The sequence below is a fragment of the Bombina bombina genome, chromosome 4 (assembly GCF_027579735.1).
Source record: "Bombina bombina isolate aBomBom1 chromosome 4, aBomBom1.pri, whole genome shotgun sequence".
NCBI lineage: Eukaryota > Metazoa > Chordata > Amphibia > Anura > Bombinatoridae > Bombina > Bombina bombina.
Genome location: NC_069502.1, coordinates 966,856,290 through 966,876,327, shown reverse-complemented (window position 1 = coordinate 966,876,327; position 20,038 = coordinate 966,856,290). Strand labels below are relative to the sequence as shown.

General features: G+C 41.0%; 1 protein-coding gene across 1 annotated transcript in view; it reads left to right on the top strand.

Annotated features, from left to right (window-relative positions):
- The window catches only part of RBBP9 (RB binding protein 9, serine hydrolase), a 55,033-nt gene extending 35,276 nt beyond the window's left edge, over positions 1-19,757 (top strand). Inside the window, exon 5 of the mRNA XM_053709303.1 lies at positions 19,397-19,757. Within this exon, the coding sequence (XP_053565278.1) occupies positions 19,397-19,623 (227 nt within the window). The 3' untranslated portion in view covers positions 19,624-19,757. The remainder of the gene's footprint in view (positions 1-19,396) is intronic.
- Positions 19,758-20,038: the final 281 nt, after the last annotated feature.

The following is a 20,038-nucleotide window of genomic DNA, read 5'->3' as shown; positions in this document are numbered from 1 at the left end:
TATGAACTATTTTGCCATCTGTAGTGTGTAGTGATTGGATATATGAGGCCAATTTTCTCCTCCGCAGGGTCCTCGCTAACACTCTACCCGGTTTATTCCCACCCTCATAATAATATTGCTTCAGGTGTAAGGCCGTTCGCTGATGCTGTTTTATAAGGTATTGTTTGAGTTCTGTCCTTGCGGACATCAACTCCTGCTTACAGGTGTCATTAGAGGGTTCCTGTTTATGGGTCTCCTCAAGGGTGTTAATCCTTTCTAGTAATTTTGTGTGATAGATTTTGGCTTGTTTTGACTGTCTGATGCTATGTTTTATGAATATACCGCGGATTACCGATTTGTGCGCCTCCCATTCTAAAGTAGGGGATGGTGTTGTGTTTGCATTGAGTGAGAAATATTCAGAGAGTGCCTTCTCTGCCTCATCTAGAATAAGCGGGTCGTCTAAATGGGAATCATCAAGTCTCCAGCTTTTGGATAGAATTGGGAGATTGGGCCAAAGAATGGAGCAGGTAACAGGAGCGTGGTCGGACCACGTGATGTTACCAATTTCGCAGTGTGATATGAGAGATAGACCATGGGAGTCAGTCATGACATAGTCAATGCGTGAATAGCAGTTGTGAGGTGCAGAGAAAAAAGTGTAGTCCCTGTCATTGGGGTGCAGGGTTCTCCAAACGTCATGTAGGGCGTGTGCGGTTAGAGCAGATCTAACTTTCTTAAGGACTGAGCTGGGTATACTAGTGGTACCCTTTGAGGTGTCTACGAGTGGGTTGATGCCTAGGTTGAAATCTCCGGCCAGAAAAACCACTCCCTTAGCGTTATCTAATAGGAGGTTCAGTACTTGTTTAAGGAATTTATCTTGGGCCGTGTTGGGTGCGTATATATTTAGAATAGTGAGGGGTTGTCCGTGTAGATTACCTACCAAGAAGATAAAACGTCCCTTGGGGTCTTTGGTTAGGTGTGTAATTTGTATAGGAAGTGTTTTATGGATAAGAATGCCCACTCCACTTTTTTTATCAGGACCGGAGGCAAAGATGGACGTGGGAAAGTGTTTGGGGGTCCATTGCGGTTCCTTACCCCTCTGAAAGTGGGTTTCTTGTATTAGAATAATTTGACTTTTCAATTTGTTTAGTTCTCGGAGAGCTATCGAGCGTTTGCCCGGGTTATTAAGGCCTTTTGCATTTATAGAAGTGAGCCTAAGAGAGTGATCACCAAATCTACTGCGTTGCATGATGGGGGTGGGAAGGGAAAGAGATGAGAGGAGAAAAAAAAAAAAAAAAAAAAAGGGGGGGATCAATAAAAGAGAAAAGAGGAGTAAGCGAGATCAGAAAGGTAGAATAGCTGGTTATAACGAAAAGCGCTGAGATAGTTAACAGCTGATATAATTCTTAGTATAGGTGGAAAGGGGGGTTAAGAAAGGGGAATAAAGGAAATAGAAAAATAGAGCTCCGAAAGAGGAGCGTGTACCCTTGTCTTGTGGAAGGGTAGCAAAAAATGGGGTAGTGTCTTCACAACCGAATATGAGGAGAGTATAATAATAAGGCGTATTAATGGATGGCATAAATGGGAGGGGGAGGGGAATCTATCGGGGAGGGAGGACAGGGGGGGGAGGGGGAAAAAATTAGGGGGTACCCTGCCTGCGCTGTGTGGTTTTTCGTTAACACTAAAGCATTCCTGGTATAGGGCGTATATGTCTTAATAACAACTTAGTGCAGATTAAAGGTTCTCCCCAGGAGGCTCTTGCTATAGGGTATTCTTGTATCTGAGCTGTTAAAAGGGGGGATGGGGCATTAGTGATAGGAAGTTTGGAGTAAAGTATAGGTGGGGAGGTTGTCACATCAATTTATGGTTCTTACAAACCTGGAGGGACCAATAGCGCTCATTGTGCGCTAATTGCTAGAGGAGTGTTAGTAAATAGACCTGTTTTAACAGAAATATAATCAATAAATCAACAAAGTAATGTAAACAACATTCCTAACATTGATAAGCAACAAATAACTGTACAACTGTTCTACCATATAAATACTCTTCTTATCTCTTTCATGTAGAAGAGAGCCTAGATAGGAGAGAAAAAAAAAAGAACAAACAAAAAAAAAATGCATTTGATACAGACTAAAGGTTCTCCCTAGGAGGCTCTTGCTATAGGATATTCTTGTATCTGGGCTGTTGGAAGGGGGGATGGGGCATTAATGATAGGAAGTTTGGAGTAATGTATAGGTGGGGAGGTTGTTACATCAATTTATGGTTCTTACAAACCTGGAGGGACCAAGAGCGCTCATTGTGCGCTAATTGCTAGAGGAGTGTTGATAAATAGACCTGTTTTAACAGAAGTATAAACAATAAATCAACAGAGTAATGTAAACAACATTTCTAACATTGATAAACAACAAATAACTGTGCAACTGTTCTGCAATATAAATACTCTTCTTATCTCTTCCATATAGAAGAGAGCCTAGATAGGAGAAAAAAAAATGCATTTAAAGCAGAAAACAAGACATTAGACAAAAACAGTGTAATGCAATTTGAAAGAGGCTGAAAACAGATCAGGCCCGTGTCATGCTATAGTCCCCAAAATGAGAACGCCATAAAAGGATACATCATAGGGTGAAGGGGGAAGCGAGTGTAAATCAGCCCCCTCCCCCTCACTGTGTTCTAGAGTCAGGTGTTGAAATATGTTGCGGTCAGAACAACCGCAGATCAGGTCGCCCCTAGATTGTTCTGTGTAAAGAGAACAAGTTCTCAGGTTAAGCTCAAAATTTAGGTAACCTCCATGAGGCAGTTGAAGAGAGTCAGCCTGGGGTTCAGGAGTCCCTTGAGGATGATGAAGAGGCCTGGATGTTGTTGTTACCAGTCAAAGAAGCACTTCTTTCAGGAGATTCTAGAATTGAGAGTTCTCTGTAGAATAGATTAAGGTCTGCCCCAGGGCGATAAATAGCCGTTTTATTATTAGTTGAGGCTATTATCGAGACCGGGAATCCCCATCTGTATTGTATCTTGTGCAGTTTCAAGATGTTGGTGACAGTGGACAGTTCCCTTCTTTTCTGAAGAGTGATGGGAGAGAGGTCGGTGTATAGCTGTATTTCTTCACCTGCGTGCGTAATTGGGTGTTTTGCTCTCGCACATCGCAGGAGGTCTTCTTTATCCTTATATTTAAGAAATTTAACAATTATATCTCGAGGCGGGGCCTTAGGAGGAGGTTTAGGTCTCAAGGCTCTGTGAGCCCTCTCTATCTGGATGTCTTCGCCAGAGGGGTCTTCTTTAATTATTCTGAATAGGGCCTGCAAATAACCTTCTATTGCTGGGGGGAATATGGATTCCGCAACACCCCTTATTCTAAGATTATTTCGGCGAGTCCTATTTTCCAGGTCTTCTAACTTTTCAGAGATCTGATATACTCTGTTATCTAATTCCTGGATTCCAGCTGTGTTAGATTGGACTTCAGTAGTTAAAGCAGTGTGATTTGATTCTAAAGTGACAACTCTTTTCTCCATAGCCCCCAGATCTTTTCGTAGGTCACCAAAAAGAGTCCTCATTTCATGAAGCACAACTTTAATGTCATCTTTGGAGGACAAATGAGACAAGTCTTTTTTTGTAATAAAGGAGCTTAAATCTGGTGCCTCCATATCACTTAATCCTGTCTTAGAGGTTGTTGATTCTGTAGGATCCTCTCTATTTAAAGAAAGTGAGTCCTTGGTCACTAAATACTGATTGAGGGTCTTAGAGGAAGGTGTTTTGTCTCCTTTGGTTTGCCTCTTGCCAGACATCCCCTGGGCTTTCGTGATGTGACCCTTCTACTAGTGTGTGTGACCCGCTGCTTGTAAGAAAAAAGGAAGCTGATGTTGAGATTCTGGTTAGGGCAGACTGATGAGAATAGGAGTAAGTTCCTCTGTTTATCTGAGCTGAAGTTGTCAGGCTGAGCTAACCACTGGTGTTATGATTGGGGGTATAGCTGTCACAGGTACACAGCTCGGCCCAGCCTAGTGATATAAAGCATGAGTTATTGTGCTAGCTGCGTGTGAGAGGGTTAAATCAGACAGTCCCAAGCAATAACAGGTTTTATACTACTTTTTGTGTCCTTGTTAGAATCGGGGTTAGGGAGGTGAGATGTAGTTTTATTTGCTGTGAACCTGTTATATTGTCGTCTCCTCTCTTATCCTATAACTTGTGACGCAGTTATTATATTTATGTGACGCTTTGTAGTTTTTGCTTATTTCCAGTCGAGATTATACAGTTCTGTATTTACCTAGGCAGTTTATTTTATGTACTGCTGATAATAGGAATTGCAATCAAAAGTCCCCCTTATTTCGGAACTGCAGCAAAAGGGGAGCGTTCCGGGAGCTCACATGTGAATATGTCTGCCTTACCTAATGTAATCAGAGTCCTCGTAGCGGTTATAATTCTCCTCCGGTTCTCCCGATAATTGTTTCTGTGCAGTGCAATCGGTGTGCTTGTCCCCTGCCGGGTCCTATCCCTTTGCTGTCCGACAGTAACTGCGGTGGTAGTAACTTCCACCGGCGCGTCTTAGTCACTGTGCGCTTAGGCCTCAATCAGAGTTTCTCTCCTCCCGGTTGAGAAAAAGTCTATCAGGAGCCACCTGAGCCGCGGTATTCGTGAAGTGGGGTTGTTAGGGTTCAAAGGGGTAAAGGATAAGGGATTTACGCCATCCAAATTAGCTTTTCTTCGGTTTAGTAGACAGGAGCCCTTCTAGCTAGCTGCCATCTCCTAGCGTGGCTAGACTCCGCCCCCTTTTGGATTATATTTTATATTTTATTTTTTATGTTATTGCATATTGTGTATTTTATTTTTTATGTTATTGCATATTGTGTATTTTATTTAATTATATCTTAACCTCAGTGGATTAAGTAGCTAGCATTTTCTCCAACATAGGTGTGTCCGGTCCACGGCGTCATCCTTACTTGTGGGATATTCTCTTCCCCAACAGGAAATGGCAAAGAGCCCAGCAAAGCTGGTCACATGATCCCTCCCAGGCTCCGCCTACCCCAGTCATTCTCTTTGCCGTTGTACAGGCAACATCTCCACGGAGATGGCTTAGAGTTTTTTAGTGTTTAACTGTAGTTTTTATTATTCAATCAAGAGTTTGTTATTTTGAAATAGTGCTGGTATGTACTATTTACTCAGAAACAGAAAAGAGATGAAGATTTCTGTTTGTATGAGGAAAATGATTTTAGCAACCGTAACTAAAATCCATGGCTGTTCCACACAGGACTGTTGAGAGCAATTAACTTCAGTTGGGGGAACAGTGTGCAGTCTCTTGCTGCTTGAGGTATGACACATTCTAACAAGACGATGTAATGCTGGAAGCTGTCATTTTCCCTATGGGATCCGGTAAGCCATGTTTATTACGATCGTAAATAAGGGCTTCACAAGGGCTTATTAAGACTGTAGACTTTTTCTGGGCTAAATCGATTCATTATTAACACATATTTAGCCTTGAGGAATCATTTTATCTGGGTATTTTGATATAATAATATCGGCAGGCACTGTATTAGACACCTTATTCCTTAGGGGCTTTCCCAAAGCATAAGCAGAGCCTCATTTTCGCGCCGGTGTGGCGCACTTGTTTTTGAGAGGCATGGCATGCAGTCGCATGTGAGAGGAGCTCTGATACTTAGAAAAGACTTTCTGAAGGCGTCATTTGGTATCGTATTCCCCTTTGGGCTTGGTTGGGTCTCAGCAAAGCAGATACCAGGGACTGTAAAGGGGTTAAAGTTTAAAACGGCTCCGGTTCCGTTATTTTAAGGGTTAAAGCTTCCAAATTTGGTGTGCAATACTTTTAAGGCTTTAAGACACTGTGGTGAAAATTTGATAAATTTTGAACAATTCCTTCATGTTTTTTCGCAATTGCAGTAATAAAGTGTGTTCAGTTTAAAATTTAAAGTGACAGTAACGGTTTTATTTTAAAACGTTTTTGTACTTTGTTATCAAGTTTATGCCTGTTTAACATGTCTGAACTACCAGATAGACTGTGTTCTGAATGTGGGGAAGCCAGAATTCCTATTCATTTAAATAAATGTGATTTATGTGATAATGACAATGATGCCCAAGATGATTCCTCAAGTGAGGGGAGTAAGCATGGTACTGCATCATTCCCTCCTTCGTCTACACGAGTCTTGCCCACTCAGGAGGCCCCTAGTACATCTAGCGCGCCAATACTCCTTTCTATGCAACAATTAACGGCTGTAATGGATAATTCTGTCAAAAACATTTTAGCCAAAATAAACACTTGTCAGCGTAAGCGCGGCTGCTCTGTTTTAGATACTGAAGAGCATGACGACGCTGATATTAATATCTCTGAAGGGCCCCTAACCCAGTCTGATGGGGCCAGGGAGGTTTTGTCTGAGGGAGAAATTACTGATTCAGGGAACATTTCTCAACAGGCTGAACCTGATGTGATTGCATTTAAATTTAAGTTGGAACATCTCCGCATTCTGCTTAAGGAGGTATTATCCACTCTGGATGATTGTGACAAGTTGGTCATCCCAGAGAAACTATGTAAAATGGACAAGTTCCTAGAGGTGCCGGGGCTCCCAGAAGCTTTTCCTATACCCAAGCGGGTGGCGGACATTGTTAATAAAGAATGGGAGAGGCCAGGTATTCCTTTCGTCCCTCCCCCCATATTTAAAAAATTGTTTCCTATGGTCGACCCCAGAAAGGACTTATGGCAGACAGTCCCCAAGGTCGAGGGAGCGGTTTCCACTTTAAACAAACGCACCACTATACCCATAGAGGATAGTTGTGCTTTCAAAGATCCTATGGATAAAAAATTAGAAGGTTTGCTTAAAAAGATGTTTGTTCAGCAGGGTTACCTTCTACAACCAATTTCATGCATTGTCCCTGTCGCTACAGCCGCATGTTTCTGGTTCGATGAGCTGATAAAGGCGGTCGATAGTGATTCTCCTCCTTATGAGGAGATTATGGACAGAATCAATGCTCTCAAATTGGCTAATTCTTTCACCCTCGACGCCACTTTGCAATTGGCTAGGTTAGCGGCTAAGAATTCTGGGTTTGCTATTGTGGCGCGCAGAGCGCTTTGGTTGAAATCTTGGTCGGCTGATGCGTCTTCCAAGAACAAGCTACTTAACATTCCTTTCAAGGGGAAAACGCTGTTTGGCCCTGACTTGAAAGAGATTATCTCTGATATCACTGGGGGTAAGGGCCACGCCCTTCCTCAGGATCGGCCTTTCAAGGCAAAAAATAAACCTAATTTTCGTCCCTTTCGTAGAAACGGACCAGCCCAAGGTGCTACGTCCTCTAAGCAAGAGGGTAATACTTCTCAAGCCAAGCCAGCTTGGAGACCAATGCAAGGCTGGAACAAAGGAAAGCAGGCCAAGAAACCTGCCGCTGCTACCAAGACTGCATGAAATGTTGGCCCCCGATCCGGGACCGGATCTGGTGGGGGGCAGACTCTCTCTCTTCGCTCAGGCTTGGGCAAGAGATGTTCTGGATCCTTGGGCGCTAGAAATAGTCTCCCAAGGTTATCTTCTGGAATTCAAGGGACTTCCCCCAAGGGGGAGGTTCCACAGGTCTCAGTTGTCTTCAGACCACATAAAAAGACAGGCATTCTTACATTGTGTAGAAGACCTGTTAAAAATGGGAGTGATTCATCCTGTTCCATTAAGAGAACAAGGGATGGGGTTCTACTCCAATCTGTTCATAGTTCCCAAAAAAGAGGGAACGTTCAGACCAATCTTAGATCTCAAGATCTTAAACAAGTTTCTCAAGGTTCCATCGTTCAAGATGGAAACCATTCGAACTATTCTTCCTTCCATCCAGGAAGGTCAATTCATGACCACGGTGGATTTAAAGGATGCGTATCTACATATTCCTATCCACAAGGAACATCATCGGTTCCTAAGGTTCGCATTCCTGGACAAACATTACCAGTTCGTGGCGCTTCCTTTCGGATTAGCCACTGCTCCAAGGATTTTCACAAAGGTACTAGGGTCCCTTCTAGCTGTGCTAAGACCAAGGGGCATTGCTGTAGTACCTTACTTGGACGACATTTTGATTCAAGCGTCGTCCCTTCCTCAAGCAAAGGCTCACACGGACATCGTCCTGGCCTTTCTCAGATCTCACGGATGGAAAGTGAACGTGGAAAAGAGTTCTCTATCCCCGTCAACAAGGGTTCCCTTCTTGGGAACAATTATAGACTCCTTAGAAATGAGGATTTTTCTAACAGAGGCCAGAAAAACAAAACTTCTAGACTCTTGTCGGATACTTCATTCCGTTCCTCTTCCTTCCATAGCTCAGTGCATGGAAGTGATCGGGTTGATGGTAGCGGCAATGGACATAGTTCCTTTTGCGCGCATTCATCTAAGACCATTACAACTGTGCATGCTCAGTCAGTGGAATGGGGACTATACAGACTTGTCTCCGAAGATACAAGTAAATCAGAGGACCAGAGACTCACTCCGTTGGTGGCTGTCCCTGGACAACCTGTCACAAGGGATGACATTCCGCAGACCAGAGTGGGTCATTGTCACGACCGACGCCAGTCTGATGGGCTGGGGCGCGGTCTGGGGATCCCTGAAAGCTCAGGGTCTTTGGTCTCGGGAAGAATCTCTTCTACCGATAAATATTCTGGAACTGAGAGCGATATTCAATGCTCTCAAGGCTTGGCCTCAGCTAGCGAGGGCCAAGTTCATACGGTTTCAATCAGACAACATGACAACTGTTGCGTACATCAACCATCAGGGGGGAACAAGGAGTTCCCTAGCGATGGAAGAAGTGACCAAAATCATTCTATGGGCGGAGTCTCACTCCTGCCACCTGTCTGCTATCCACATCCCAGGAGTGGAAAATTGGGAAGCGGATTTTCTGAGTCGTCAGACATTGCATCCGGGGGAGTGGGAACTCCATCCGGAAATCTTTGCCCAAGTCACTCAGCTGTGGGGCATTCCAGACATGGATCTGATGGCCTCTCGTCAGAACTTCAAAGTTCCTTGCTACGGGTCCAGATCCAGGGATCCCAAGGCGGCTCTAGTGGATGCACTAGTAGCACCTTGGACCTTCAAACTAGCTTATGTGTTCCCGCCCTTTCCTCTCATCCCCAGGCTGGTAGCCAGGATCAATCAGGAGAGGGCGTCGGTGATCTTGATAGCTCCTGCGTGGCCACGCAGGACTTGGTATGCAGATCTGGTGAATATGTCATCGGCTCCACCTTGGAAGCTACCTTTGAGACGAGACCTTCTTGTTCAGGGTCCGTTCGAACATCCGAATCTGGTTTCACTCCAGCTGACTGCTTGGAGATTGAACGCTTGATTTTATCGAAGCGAGGGTTCTCAGATTCTGTTATCGATACTCTTGTTCAGGCCAGAAAGCCTGTAACTAGAAAGATTTACCACAAAATTTGGAAAAAATATATCTGTTGGTGTGAATCTAAAGGATTCCCTTGGGACAAGGTTAAGATTCCTAGGATCCTATCCTTCCTTCAAGAAGGATTGGAAAAAGGATTATCTGCAAGTTCCCTGAAGGGACAGATTTCTGCCTTGTCGGTGTTACTTCACAAAAAACTGGCTGCTGTGCCAGATGTTCAAGCTTTTGTTCAGGCTCTGGTTAGAATTAAGCCTGTTTACAAACCTTTGACTCCTCCTTGGAGTCTCAATTTAGTTCTTTCAGTTCTTCAGGGGGTTCCGTTTGAACCCTTGCATTCCGTTGATATTAAATTATTATCTTGGAAAGTTTTGTTTTTAGTTGCAATTTCTTCTGCCAGAAGAGTTTCAGAATTATCTGCTCTGCAGTGTTCTCCTCCTTATCTGGTGTTCCATGCAGATAAGGTGGTTTTACGTACTAAACCTGGTTTTCTTCCAAAAGTTGTTTCTAACAAAAACATTAACCAGGAGATTATCGTACCTTCTCTGTGTCCGAAACCAGTTTCAAAGAAGGAACGTTTGTTGCACAATTTGGATGTTGTTCGCGCTCTAAAATTCTATTTAGATGCTACAAAGGATTTTAGACAAACATCTTCCTTGTTTGTTGTTTATTCCGGTAAAAGGAGAGGTCAAAAAGCAACTTCTACCTCTCTCTCTTTTTGGATTAAAAGCATCATCAGATTGGCTTACGAGACTGCCGGACGGCAGCCTCCCGAAAGAATCACAGCTCATTCCACTAGGGCTGTGGCTTCCACATGGGCCTTCAAGAACGAGGCTTCTGTTGATCAGATATGTAGGGCAGCGACTTGGTCTTCACTGCACACTTTTACCAAATTTTACAAGTTTGATACTTTTGCTTCTTCTGAGGCTATTTTTGGGAGAAAGGTTTTGCAAACCGTGGTGCCTTCCATTTAGGTGACCTGATTTGCTCCCTCCCTTCATCCGTGTCCTAAAGCTTTGGTATTGGTTCCCACAAGTAAGGATGACGCCGTGGACCGGACACACCTATGTTGGAGAAAACAGAATTTATGTTTACCTGATAAATTACTTTCTCCAACGGTGTGTCCGGTCCACGGCCCGCCCTGGTTTTTTAATCAGGTCTGATAATTTATTTTCTTTAACTACAGTCACCACGGTACCATATGGTTTCTCCTATGCAAATATTCCTCCTTAACGTCGGTCGAATGACTGGGGTAGGCGGAGCCTGGGAGGGATCATGTGACCAGCTTTGCTGGGCTCTTTGCCATTTCCTGTTGGGGAAGAGAATATCCCACAAGTAAGGATGACGCCGTGGACCGGACACACCGTTGGAGAAAGTAATTTATCAGGTAAACATAAATTCTGTTTTTATATCCATTTGCACTCACTCACTATTTGATTGTATCTATACAATTATTTTGCTACCCCCCTTTTTTTGCACTGCAGTGCATTTTTCTATTTTTTGGAACACTATTTTTGTAACACTAATTTTGAACACTATTGTTTGTATTATTGTTTATTAGTTTTTTGCTTGATGCACTTGCTACAGTTGTACTTAGGCTAATTCTGTTTTATTAGTATACACTCTTATTCTAGTGTACCACTCACACTGATCACCTGTTATTACCTCTGGTTTTATTGTAATTATCAGCTTTGGCCCTTTGAGCCGCTTCTGTAAGATATTCCTGTATTTGTAATTTTATTTATATGTGCTTTTTACATTTTTTATATATAGTCTTTTATTACTGATGCTTTTTAACATGGTTCATTAAATAATCTTCTTTTATCTCTCTGTGAGTATATTTATCCCTTGGCCTCTTGTTGGTGCTGTATTCACTTCTTACTACTTGAGCTGGTTTACAGAGTTATGGAGTTACGCAGCCATCTTTGCTGCGGCCAGCTCCGCCCCCTCCACAAAATCTATTTTTTTATGGCAAAATGGGTACTGGCAGAAAGCCAGGCGGGAGGGTTAGAGAGCTGTATGGGGGGGATCAGGGAGGTTAGGGGGCTTAGGGGGGGATCCATCACTGCAGACTAAATATAAAAAATAAAATAATAAATGCCTTTTATTTTAGTACTGGCAGAGGGGGGTCAGGGAGGGATCAGGGGGTGGGAGGATGATCTCTACACTAAAGCTAAAATGAACCCTACAAGCTACCTAATTAACCCCTTCACTGCTGGGCATAATACAAGTGTGGTGCGCAGCGGCATTTAGCAGCCTTCTAATTACCAAAAAGCAATGCCAAAGTCATATATGTCTGCTATTTCTGAACAAAGGAGATCCCAGAGAATCATTTTACAACCATTTGTGCCATAATTGCATAAGCTGTTTGTAAATAATTTCAGTGAGAAGCCTAAAGTTTGTGAAAAAGTTAAACAATTTTTTTTTATTTGATCGCATTTGGCGGTGAAATGGTGGCATGAAATATACCAAAATGGGCCTAGATCAATACTTTGGGTTGTCTACTAAAAAATATATATACATGTCAAGGGATATTCAGGGATTCCTGACAGATATCAGTGTTCCAAAGTAACTATCGCTAATTTTGAAAAAAAAAATGGTTTGGAAATTGCAAAGTGCTACTTGTACTAATTGCCCTATAACTTGCAAAAAACCCAAAGAACATGTAAACATTGGGTATTTCTAAACTCAGGAAAAAATTTAGAAACTATTTAGCATGGGTGTTTTTTGGTGGTTGTAGATGTGTAACAGATTTTGGGGGTCAAAGTTAGAAAAAACATAATTTATGTAAGAACTTACCTGATAAATTCATTTCTTTCATATTGGCAAGAGTCCATGAGCTAGTGACATATGGGATATACAATCGTACCAGGAGGGGCAAAGTTTCTCAAACCTCAAAATGCCTATAAATACACCCCTCACCACACCCACAATTCAGTTTAACGAATAGCCAAGCAGTGGGGTGATAAAGAAAGGAGTAGAAAGCATCAACAAAGGAAATTTGGAAATAATTGTGCTTTATACAAAAAATCATAACCACCATAAAAAGGGTGGGCCTCATGGACTCTTGCCAATATGAAAGAAATGAATTTATCAGGTGTTCTTACATAAATTATGTTTTCTTTCATGTAATTGGCAAGAGTCCATGAGCTAGTGACATATGGGATATCAATACCCAAGATGTGGAGTCTTCCACTCAAGAGTCACTAGAGAGGGAGGGAATAAAAATAAAAACATGCATAGTTCGCTGAAAAAATTAATCCACAACCCAAAAAAATAAGTTTATTTCATTTTTGAAAGAAAAAAACTTAAATCAAAAAGCAGAAGAATCAAACTGAAACAGCTGCCTGAAGAACTTTTCTACCAAAAACTGCTTCTGAAGAAGCAAATACATCAAAACGGTAGAATTTAGTAAATGTATGCAAAGAGTACCAAGTTGCCGCTTTGCAAATCTGATCAACTGAAGCTTCATTCTTAAAAGCCCACGAAGTGGAAACTGATCTAGTAGAATGAGCTGTAATTCTCTGAGGAGGGGCCTGACCCAACTCCAAATAAGCTTGTTGAATCAAAAGTTTCAACCAAGAAGCCAAGGAACTAGCAGAAGCCTTCTGACCTTTCCTAGGACCAGAAAATAAAACAAATAGACTAGAAGTCTTCCTGAAATCTTTAGTAGCTTCCACATAATATTTCAAAGCTCTCACCACATCCAAAGAATGTAAGGATCTCTCCAAAGAATTCTTAGGATTAGGACATAAGGAAGGGACAACAATTTCTCTACTAATGTTGTTAGAATTCACAACCTTAGGTAAAAATTGAAAAGAAGTCCGCAAAACTGCCTTATCCTGATGAAAAATCAGAAAAGGAGACTCACAAGAAAGAGCAGATAGCTCAGAAACTCTTCTAGCAGAAGAGATAGCCAAAAGAAACAACACTTTCCAAGAAAGTAGTTTAATGTCCAAAGAATGCATAGGCTCAAATGGAGGAGCCTGTAATGCCTTCAAACCCAAATTAAGACTCCAAGGAGGAGAAATTGATTTAATGACAGGCTTAATACGAACTAAAGCCTGTACAAAACAGTGAATATCAGGAAGTATAGCAATCTTTCTGTGAAATAAAACAGAAAGAGCGGAGATTTGTCCTTTCAAGGAACTTGCAGACAAACCCTTATCCAAACCATCCTGAAGGAACTTGTAAAATTCTAGGAATTATAAAAGAATGCCAGGAGAATTTATGAGAAGAACACCATGAAAAATAAGTCTTCCAAACTCTATAATAAATCTTTCTAGAGACAGATTTACAAGCTTGTAACATAGTATTAATCACTGAGTCAGAGAAACCTCTATGACTTAGAACTAAGCGTTCAATTTCCACACCTTCAAATTTAATGATTTGAGATCCTGATGGAAAAACGGACCTTGAGATAGTAGGTCCGGCCGTAACGGAAGTGGCCAGGGCGGGCAACTGGACATACGCACCAGATCCGCATACCAAAACCTGTGTGGCCATGCTGGAGCCACCAGCAACACAAAAGACTGTTCCATGATGATTTTGGAGATCACTCTTGGAAGGAGAACTAGAGGCGGGAAAATGTAAGCAGGATGATAACACCAAGGAAGTGTCAGTGCATCCACTGCTTCCGCCTGAACATCCCTGGACCTGGACAGGTATCTGGGAAGTTTCTTGTTTAGATGAGAGGCCATGAGATCTATCTCTGGAAGCCCCCACATCTGAACAATCTGAGAAAACACATCTGGATGGAGAGACCACTCCCCTGGATGTAAAGTCTGGAGGCTGAGATAATCTACCTCCCAATTGTCTACACCTGGGATATGTACCGCAGAGATTAGACAGGAGCTGGATTCCGCCCAAGCAAGTATCCAAGATACTTCTTTCATAGCTTGGGGACTGTGAGTCCCACCCTGATGATTGACATAAGCCACAGTTGTGATATTGTCTGTCTGAAAACAAATGAACGGTTCTCTCTTTAGCAGAGGCCAAAACTGAAGAGCCCTGAGAATTGCACGGAGTTCTAAAATATTTATTGGTAATCTCGCCTCTTGAGATTTCCAAACCCCTTGTGCTGTCAGAGATCCCCAAACAGCTCCCCAACCTGAAAGACTCGCATCTGTTGAGATCACAGTCCAGGTTGGCCGAACAAATGAGGCCCCTTGAACCAAACGATGGTGATCTATCCACCATGTCAGAGAGTGTTGTACATTGGGATTCAAGGATATTAATTGTGATATCTTTGTATAATCCCTGCACCATTGATTCAGCATGCAAAGCTGTAGAGGTCTCATGTGAAAACGAGCAAAGGGGATCGCGTCCGATGCTGCAGTCATGAGACCTAAAACTTCCATGCACATAGCCACTGAAGGGAATGACTGAGACTGAAGGTGCCGGCATGTTGCGACCAATTTTAAACGTCTCTTGTCTGTTAGAGACATAGTCATGGACACTGAATCTATCTGGAAACCTAAAAAGGTGACCCTTGTCTGAGGAATCAAGAAACTTTTTGGTAAATTGATCCTCCAACCATGTTTCCGAAGAAACAACACTAGTTGATTCGTGTGAGATTCTGCAGTATGTAAAGACTGAGCTAGTACCAAGATATCGTCCAAATAAGGAAACACCGCAATACCCTGTTTTCTGATTACTGATAGTAGGGCACCCAGAACCTTTGAAAAGATTCTTGGAGCTGTTGCTAGACCAAATGGAAGAGCAACAAATTGGTAATGCATGTCTAGAAAAGAGAATCTCAGAAACTGATAGTGTTCTGGATGAATCGGAATATGAAGGTATGCATCCTGCAAGTCTATTGTGGACATATAATGTCCTTGCTGAACAAAAGGCAGAATAGTCCTTATAGTCACCATCTTGAAAGTTGGTACTCTTACATAACGATTCAAAATTTTCAGATCCAGAACTGGTCTGAACAAATTTTCTTTCTTTGGTACAATGAATAGGTTTGAATAAAACCCCAAACCTTGTTCCTGAGGAGGAACTGGCATGATTACCCCTGAAGACTCCAGATCTGAAACAGACTTCAGAAAAGCCTGAGCTTTTACTGGATTTACAGGGATGCGTGAGAGAAAAAATCTTCTCACAGGAGGTCTTACTTTGAATCCTATTCGATACCCTTGAGAGACAATGCTCTGAATCCAATGATTTTGGACAGTTTTTATCCAAAAATCCTTGAAAAACCTTAATCTGCCCCCTACCAGCTGAGCTGGAATGAGGGCCGCACCTTCATGCGGACTTAGGGGCAGACTTTGGTTTCCTAAATGGCTTGGATTTATTCCAATTTGAGGAAGGCTTCCAACTGGAAGCAGATTCCTTGGGAGGAGGATTGAGTTTTTGTTCCTTATTCTGACGAAAGGAACGAAAAAGGTTAGAAGCCTTAGATTTACCCTTAGGTTTTTTATCCTGAGGCAAAAAAAATCCTTTTCCTCCAGTGATAGTTGAAATAATAGAATCCAACTGAGAACCAAATAAATTATTACCTTGGAAAGAAAGAGATAGTAATCTAGATTTAGATGTCATATCAGCATTCCAAGACTTAAGCCTCAAAGCTCTTCTAGCTAATACAGCTAAAGACATGGATCTAACATCAATTTTGATAATATCAAAAATGGCATCACAAATAACATGATTAGCATGTTGCAGTAAGCGAACAATGCTAGATATGTCAAAATCCAATTCATGTTGCGCTAAATTTTCCAACCAGAAAGTTGATGCAGCCGCAACATCACCCAAAGAAATAGCAGGTCTGAGAAGATGACCTGAATATAAATAGGCCTTCCTTAGATAAGATTCAAGCTTCCTATCTAAAGGATCCTTAAAGGAAGTGCTATCTTCCATAGGAATAGTGGTACGTTTAGCAAGAGTAGAAATAGCCCCATCAACTTTGGGGATCTTTTCCCAAAACTCTATAGATTTTGCTGGTAAAGGATACAATCTCTTAAACCTTGAAGAAGGAATAAAGGAAGTACCTGGCTTATTCCATTCCCTAGAAATCATATCAGAAATAGCCTCAGGAATGGGAAAAACACCTGGGAAAACCACAGGAGGTTTAAAAACAGCATTTAAACGTTTATTAGACTGAACGTCGATAGGACTGGTTACCTCAATATCCAAAGTAATTAACACTTCTTTTAATAAGGAACGCATATACTCTATTTTAAATAAATAAGTAGATTTGTCAGTGTCAATATCTGAGGAAGGATCTTCTGTTTCAGATAGATCCTCATCAGAAGAGGATGAATTATTATGTTGTTGGTCATTTGAAATTTCATCAGCTAAATGAGAAGTTTTAAAAGACCTTTTACGTTTATTAGAAAGTGGAAATGCAGACAAAGCCTTCATAATAGAATCAGAAACAAATTCTTTAAAATTTACAGGTATATAATGCACATTAGAAGTTGAAGGAACTGCAACTGGCAATGTATTATTACTGATAGAAACACTATCTGCATGTAAAAGTTTATCATGACAACTATTACAAATGACATTCGGTGGAATCATTTCTACAATTTTACAACAAATGCACTTAGCTTTGGTAGAACCGATGTCAGGCAGCAATGTTCCAGCAGAAACTTCAGAGACAGGATCGGATTGGGACATCTTGCTCAATGTAAAAGAAAAAACAACATATAAAGCAAAATTATCTATTTCCTTAAAGAGAGAAGAAAGCAGGAGGCAAACAACAATGGGGTATTGAAATAATGAAAAAAATTTAAGTATGACGCACAACGTAACGTAAACTTTTTTTGGCGCCAAAAATGACCGGAAATGACACACTTGCGTCACTAATGACGCCGCCGTGTGAAAGGTCTCGGCGTCACGTATGACTCCGGAAATGACAAAGTTGCGTCAAAAACGTAGTTTCCAGCGCCAAAAAAGTTTGCGCCAAAAATGACGCAATAAAGTCTAGCATTTGACGCACCCGCGGACCTAAGGCCCGCAATTGTAAAAAGTAGTCAAATTGAAAAAAGAGGCTGCCTCCGGGTGGTAAATCGCCATAGAACAAGCCACTGAGCTGTTGTTCGTTCCTGGTAGAGCGCTTCTCTCTTTGTATGCAAATTGAAAAAAGACTAAACCCCAGGTAAGAAATACATTTCTTAAAGTGTTTATATTCCCAAATATGAAACTGACAGTCTGCAGAAAGAAATACATGAACCTGACTCAAGGCAAATATAAGTACAATACATATATTTAGAACTTTTTATAATTTGCATAAAGTGCCAAACCATAGCTGAGAGTGTCTTAAGTAATAAAATCATACTTACCAAAAGACACCCATCCACATATAGCAGATAGCCAAACCAGTACTAAAACAGTTATCAGTAGAGGTAATGGTAAATTGAGAGTATATCGTCGATCTGAAAACGGAGGTAGGAGATGAATCTCTACGACCGATAACAGAGAACCCATGAAAAAGACCTCCGTTAGAGAAATCATCGTATTCAATAGGTGATACTCCCTTCACGTCCCTCTGACATTCGCTGTACTCTGAGAGGAATCGGGCTTCAACAATGCTGAGAAGCGCATATCAACGTAGAAATCTTAGCACAAAGTTACTTCACCACCTCCATAGGAGGCAAAGTTTGTAAAAACTGAATTGTGGGTGTGGTGAGGGGTGTATTTATAGGCATTTTAAGGTTTGGGAAACTTTGCCCCTCCTGGTAGGATTTTATATCCCATATGTCACTAGCTCATGGACTCTTGCCAATTACATGAAAGAAAGTGTGTTTTATTTATTTTCTTCATTTTTTCATCATATTTTATTAAAAAAAATTATAGTAAATTATAAGATATTATGAAAATAATGGTATCTTTAGAAAGTCCATTTAATGGCGAGAAAAACGGTATATAATATGTGTGGGTACAGTAAATGAGTAAGAGGAAAATTACAGCTAAACACAAACACTGCAGAAAAGTAAAAATAGCCCTGGTCCCAAAGGTCAACTAATGGAAAAGTGCTCTGGTCACTAAGGGGTTAAGGTTGAGCAGTACATTTTAGAAATGGGTTCATGCAGGATTTTCTGATTTTAAAAATCTATTGCATATATTTTTAATAACTAAGAATAATGTAATTGAATCTGTACACATGGCATTGGCAAATATCACTACAGCTTACCAGTAAAGAACGAATGTTAATATTTTTGTAAATTCTTTGGGCTCCATTTATTAAGCAGCAGATGCTGCTTCGGAGGCCCATCGTTTCAGGCTCACCTGAAACAGAAGTTTAAGAAGGCCTTACGACCGCTGCTTCTTAACATGTCTGCGGATTTAAAGGGACACTGAACCCAAATTTTTTCTTTCTTGATTCAGATAGAGCATGACATTTTAAGCAACTTTCTAATATACTCCTATTATCAAATTGTCTTCATTCTCTTGGAATCTTTATTTGAAATGCAAGAATGTAAGTTTAGATGCCGGCCCATTTTTGGTGAACAACCTGGGTTGTCCTTGCTGATTGGTGGATAAATTCATCCACCAATAAAAAACTGCTGTCCAGAGTACTGAACCAAAAAAAGCTTAGATTCCTTCTTTTTCAAATAAAGATAGCAAGAGAACAAATAAAAATTGATAATAGGAGTAAATTAGAAAGTTGCTTAAAATTGCATGCTCTATCTGAATCACAAGAAATAATTTGGGTTCAGTGTCCCTTTAAATCAATCGGCCGCTAGCAGGGGCTGTCAATCATCTCGATCGGATCGGGATGATTGACAGCCCCTGCTAGCGGCTGATTGGCCGCCGGTGAGCAGGGGTCGGCATTGCACAAGCATTTAACTAATATAAGAAAGAAATTGGATTTTTAAAATGATTTGCTCATCATGAACTTCCACGTCTCTTTAACTAAGTTTCATAGCAATGCTTATTAAATGGGTATGATTGGTTATACCACCTTTCAAACACAAAAAGCCTTAACTATTTTATTTCGGGTACAAAAGTTTTTTTATTTAAAAATATAATTAGTTATCTTGTGGTTATGTGTTTTTTTTTTTATTTTTATTATGCTTTTTTTCATTTAAACCTTTGTGTTTTTTCATATCCAATCTCCCAGGATATTTCAACCGTCCATGGCAATGGGAAAAGATGAAGTCTAATTGTCGTCACATCATTCAGTTCGGCTCCACAGATGATCCTTTCTTGCCATGGAATGAGCAACAGGAAGTAGCTGATAATTTGGGTTCAGACCTGCACAAATACACAGACAGGGGCCACTTTCAGAACACTGAATTTAATGATCTCATCAGTGCAGTTAAAAAACTGTTGCCTTCTTCAACATAGAATCATTACTGGAAAAAAAAAAAGTTGAGTTACATTTTAATAAAGTGTGTCTCTGATGATTGTGGCAAAAGACTACTCATTAATGGAAACACTGCACACTTTTAATAGACCATAATAAAAAAAAATCCATTCCATTTTCAGTTCTAAAGCTTCTGTGGTTTTCAATTTACTTCGAATATCTAATTTGCTTCATTTGTTGAAAAGCATATATGCTTGATGTGCTTAGCTAGCTCCCAATAGTGCATTGCTGCTCTTTTAACAAAGGATACTAAGGGAAGGAAGCAACTTTAACAATAGAAAAGGATAAGTTGTTTACAAATATTTGCTCTATCTGAATCATGAAAGAAAGCTTTTGACTTGTGTTCCTTTAAAGAATTACTTTTTACTGCCACTAGGAGGAGGCAGAGATTTCCAA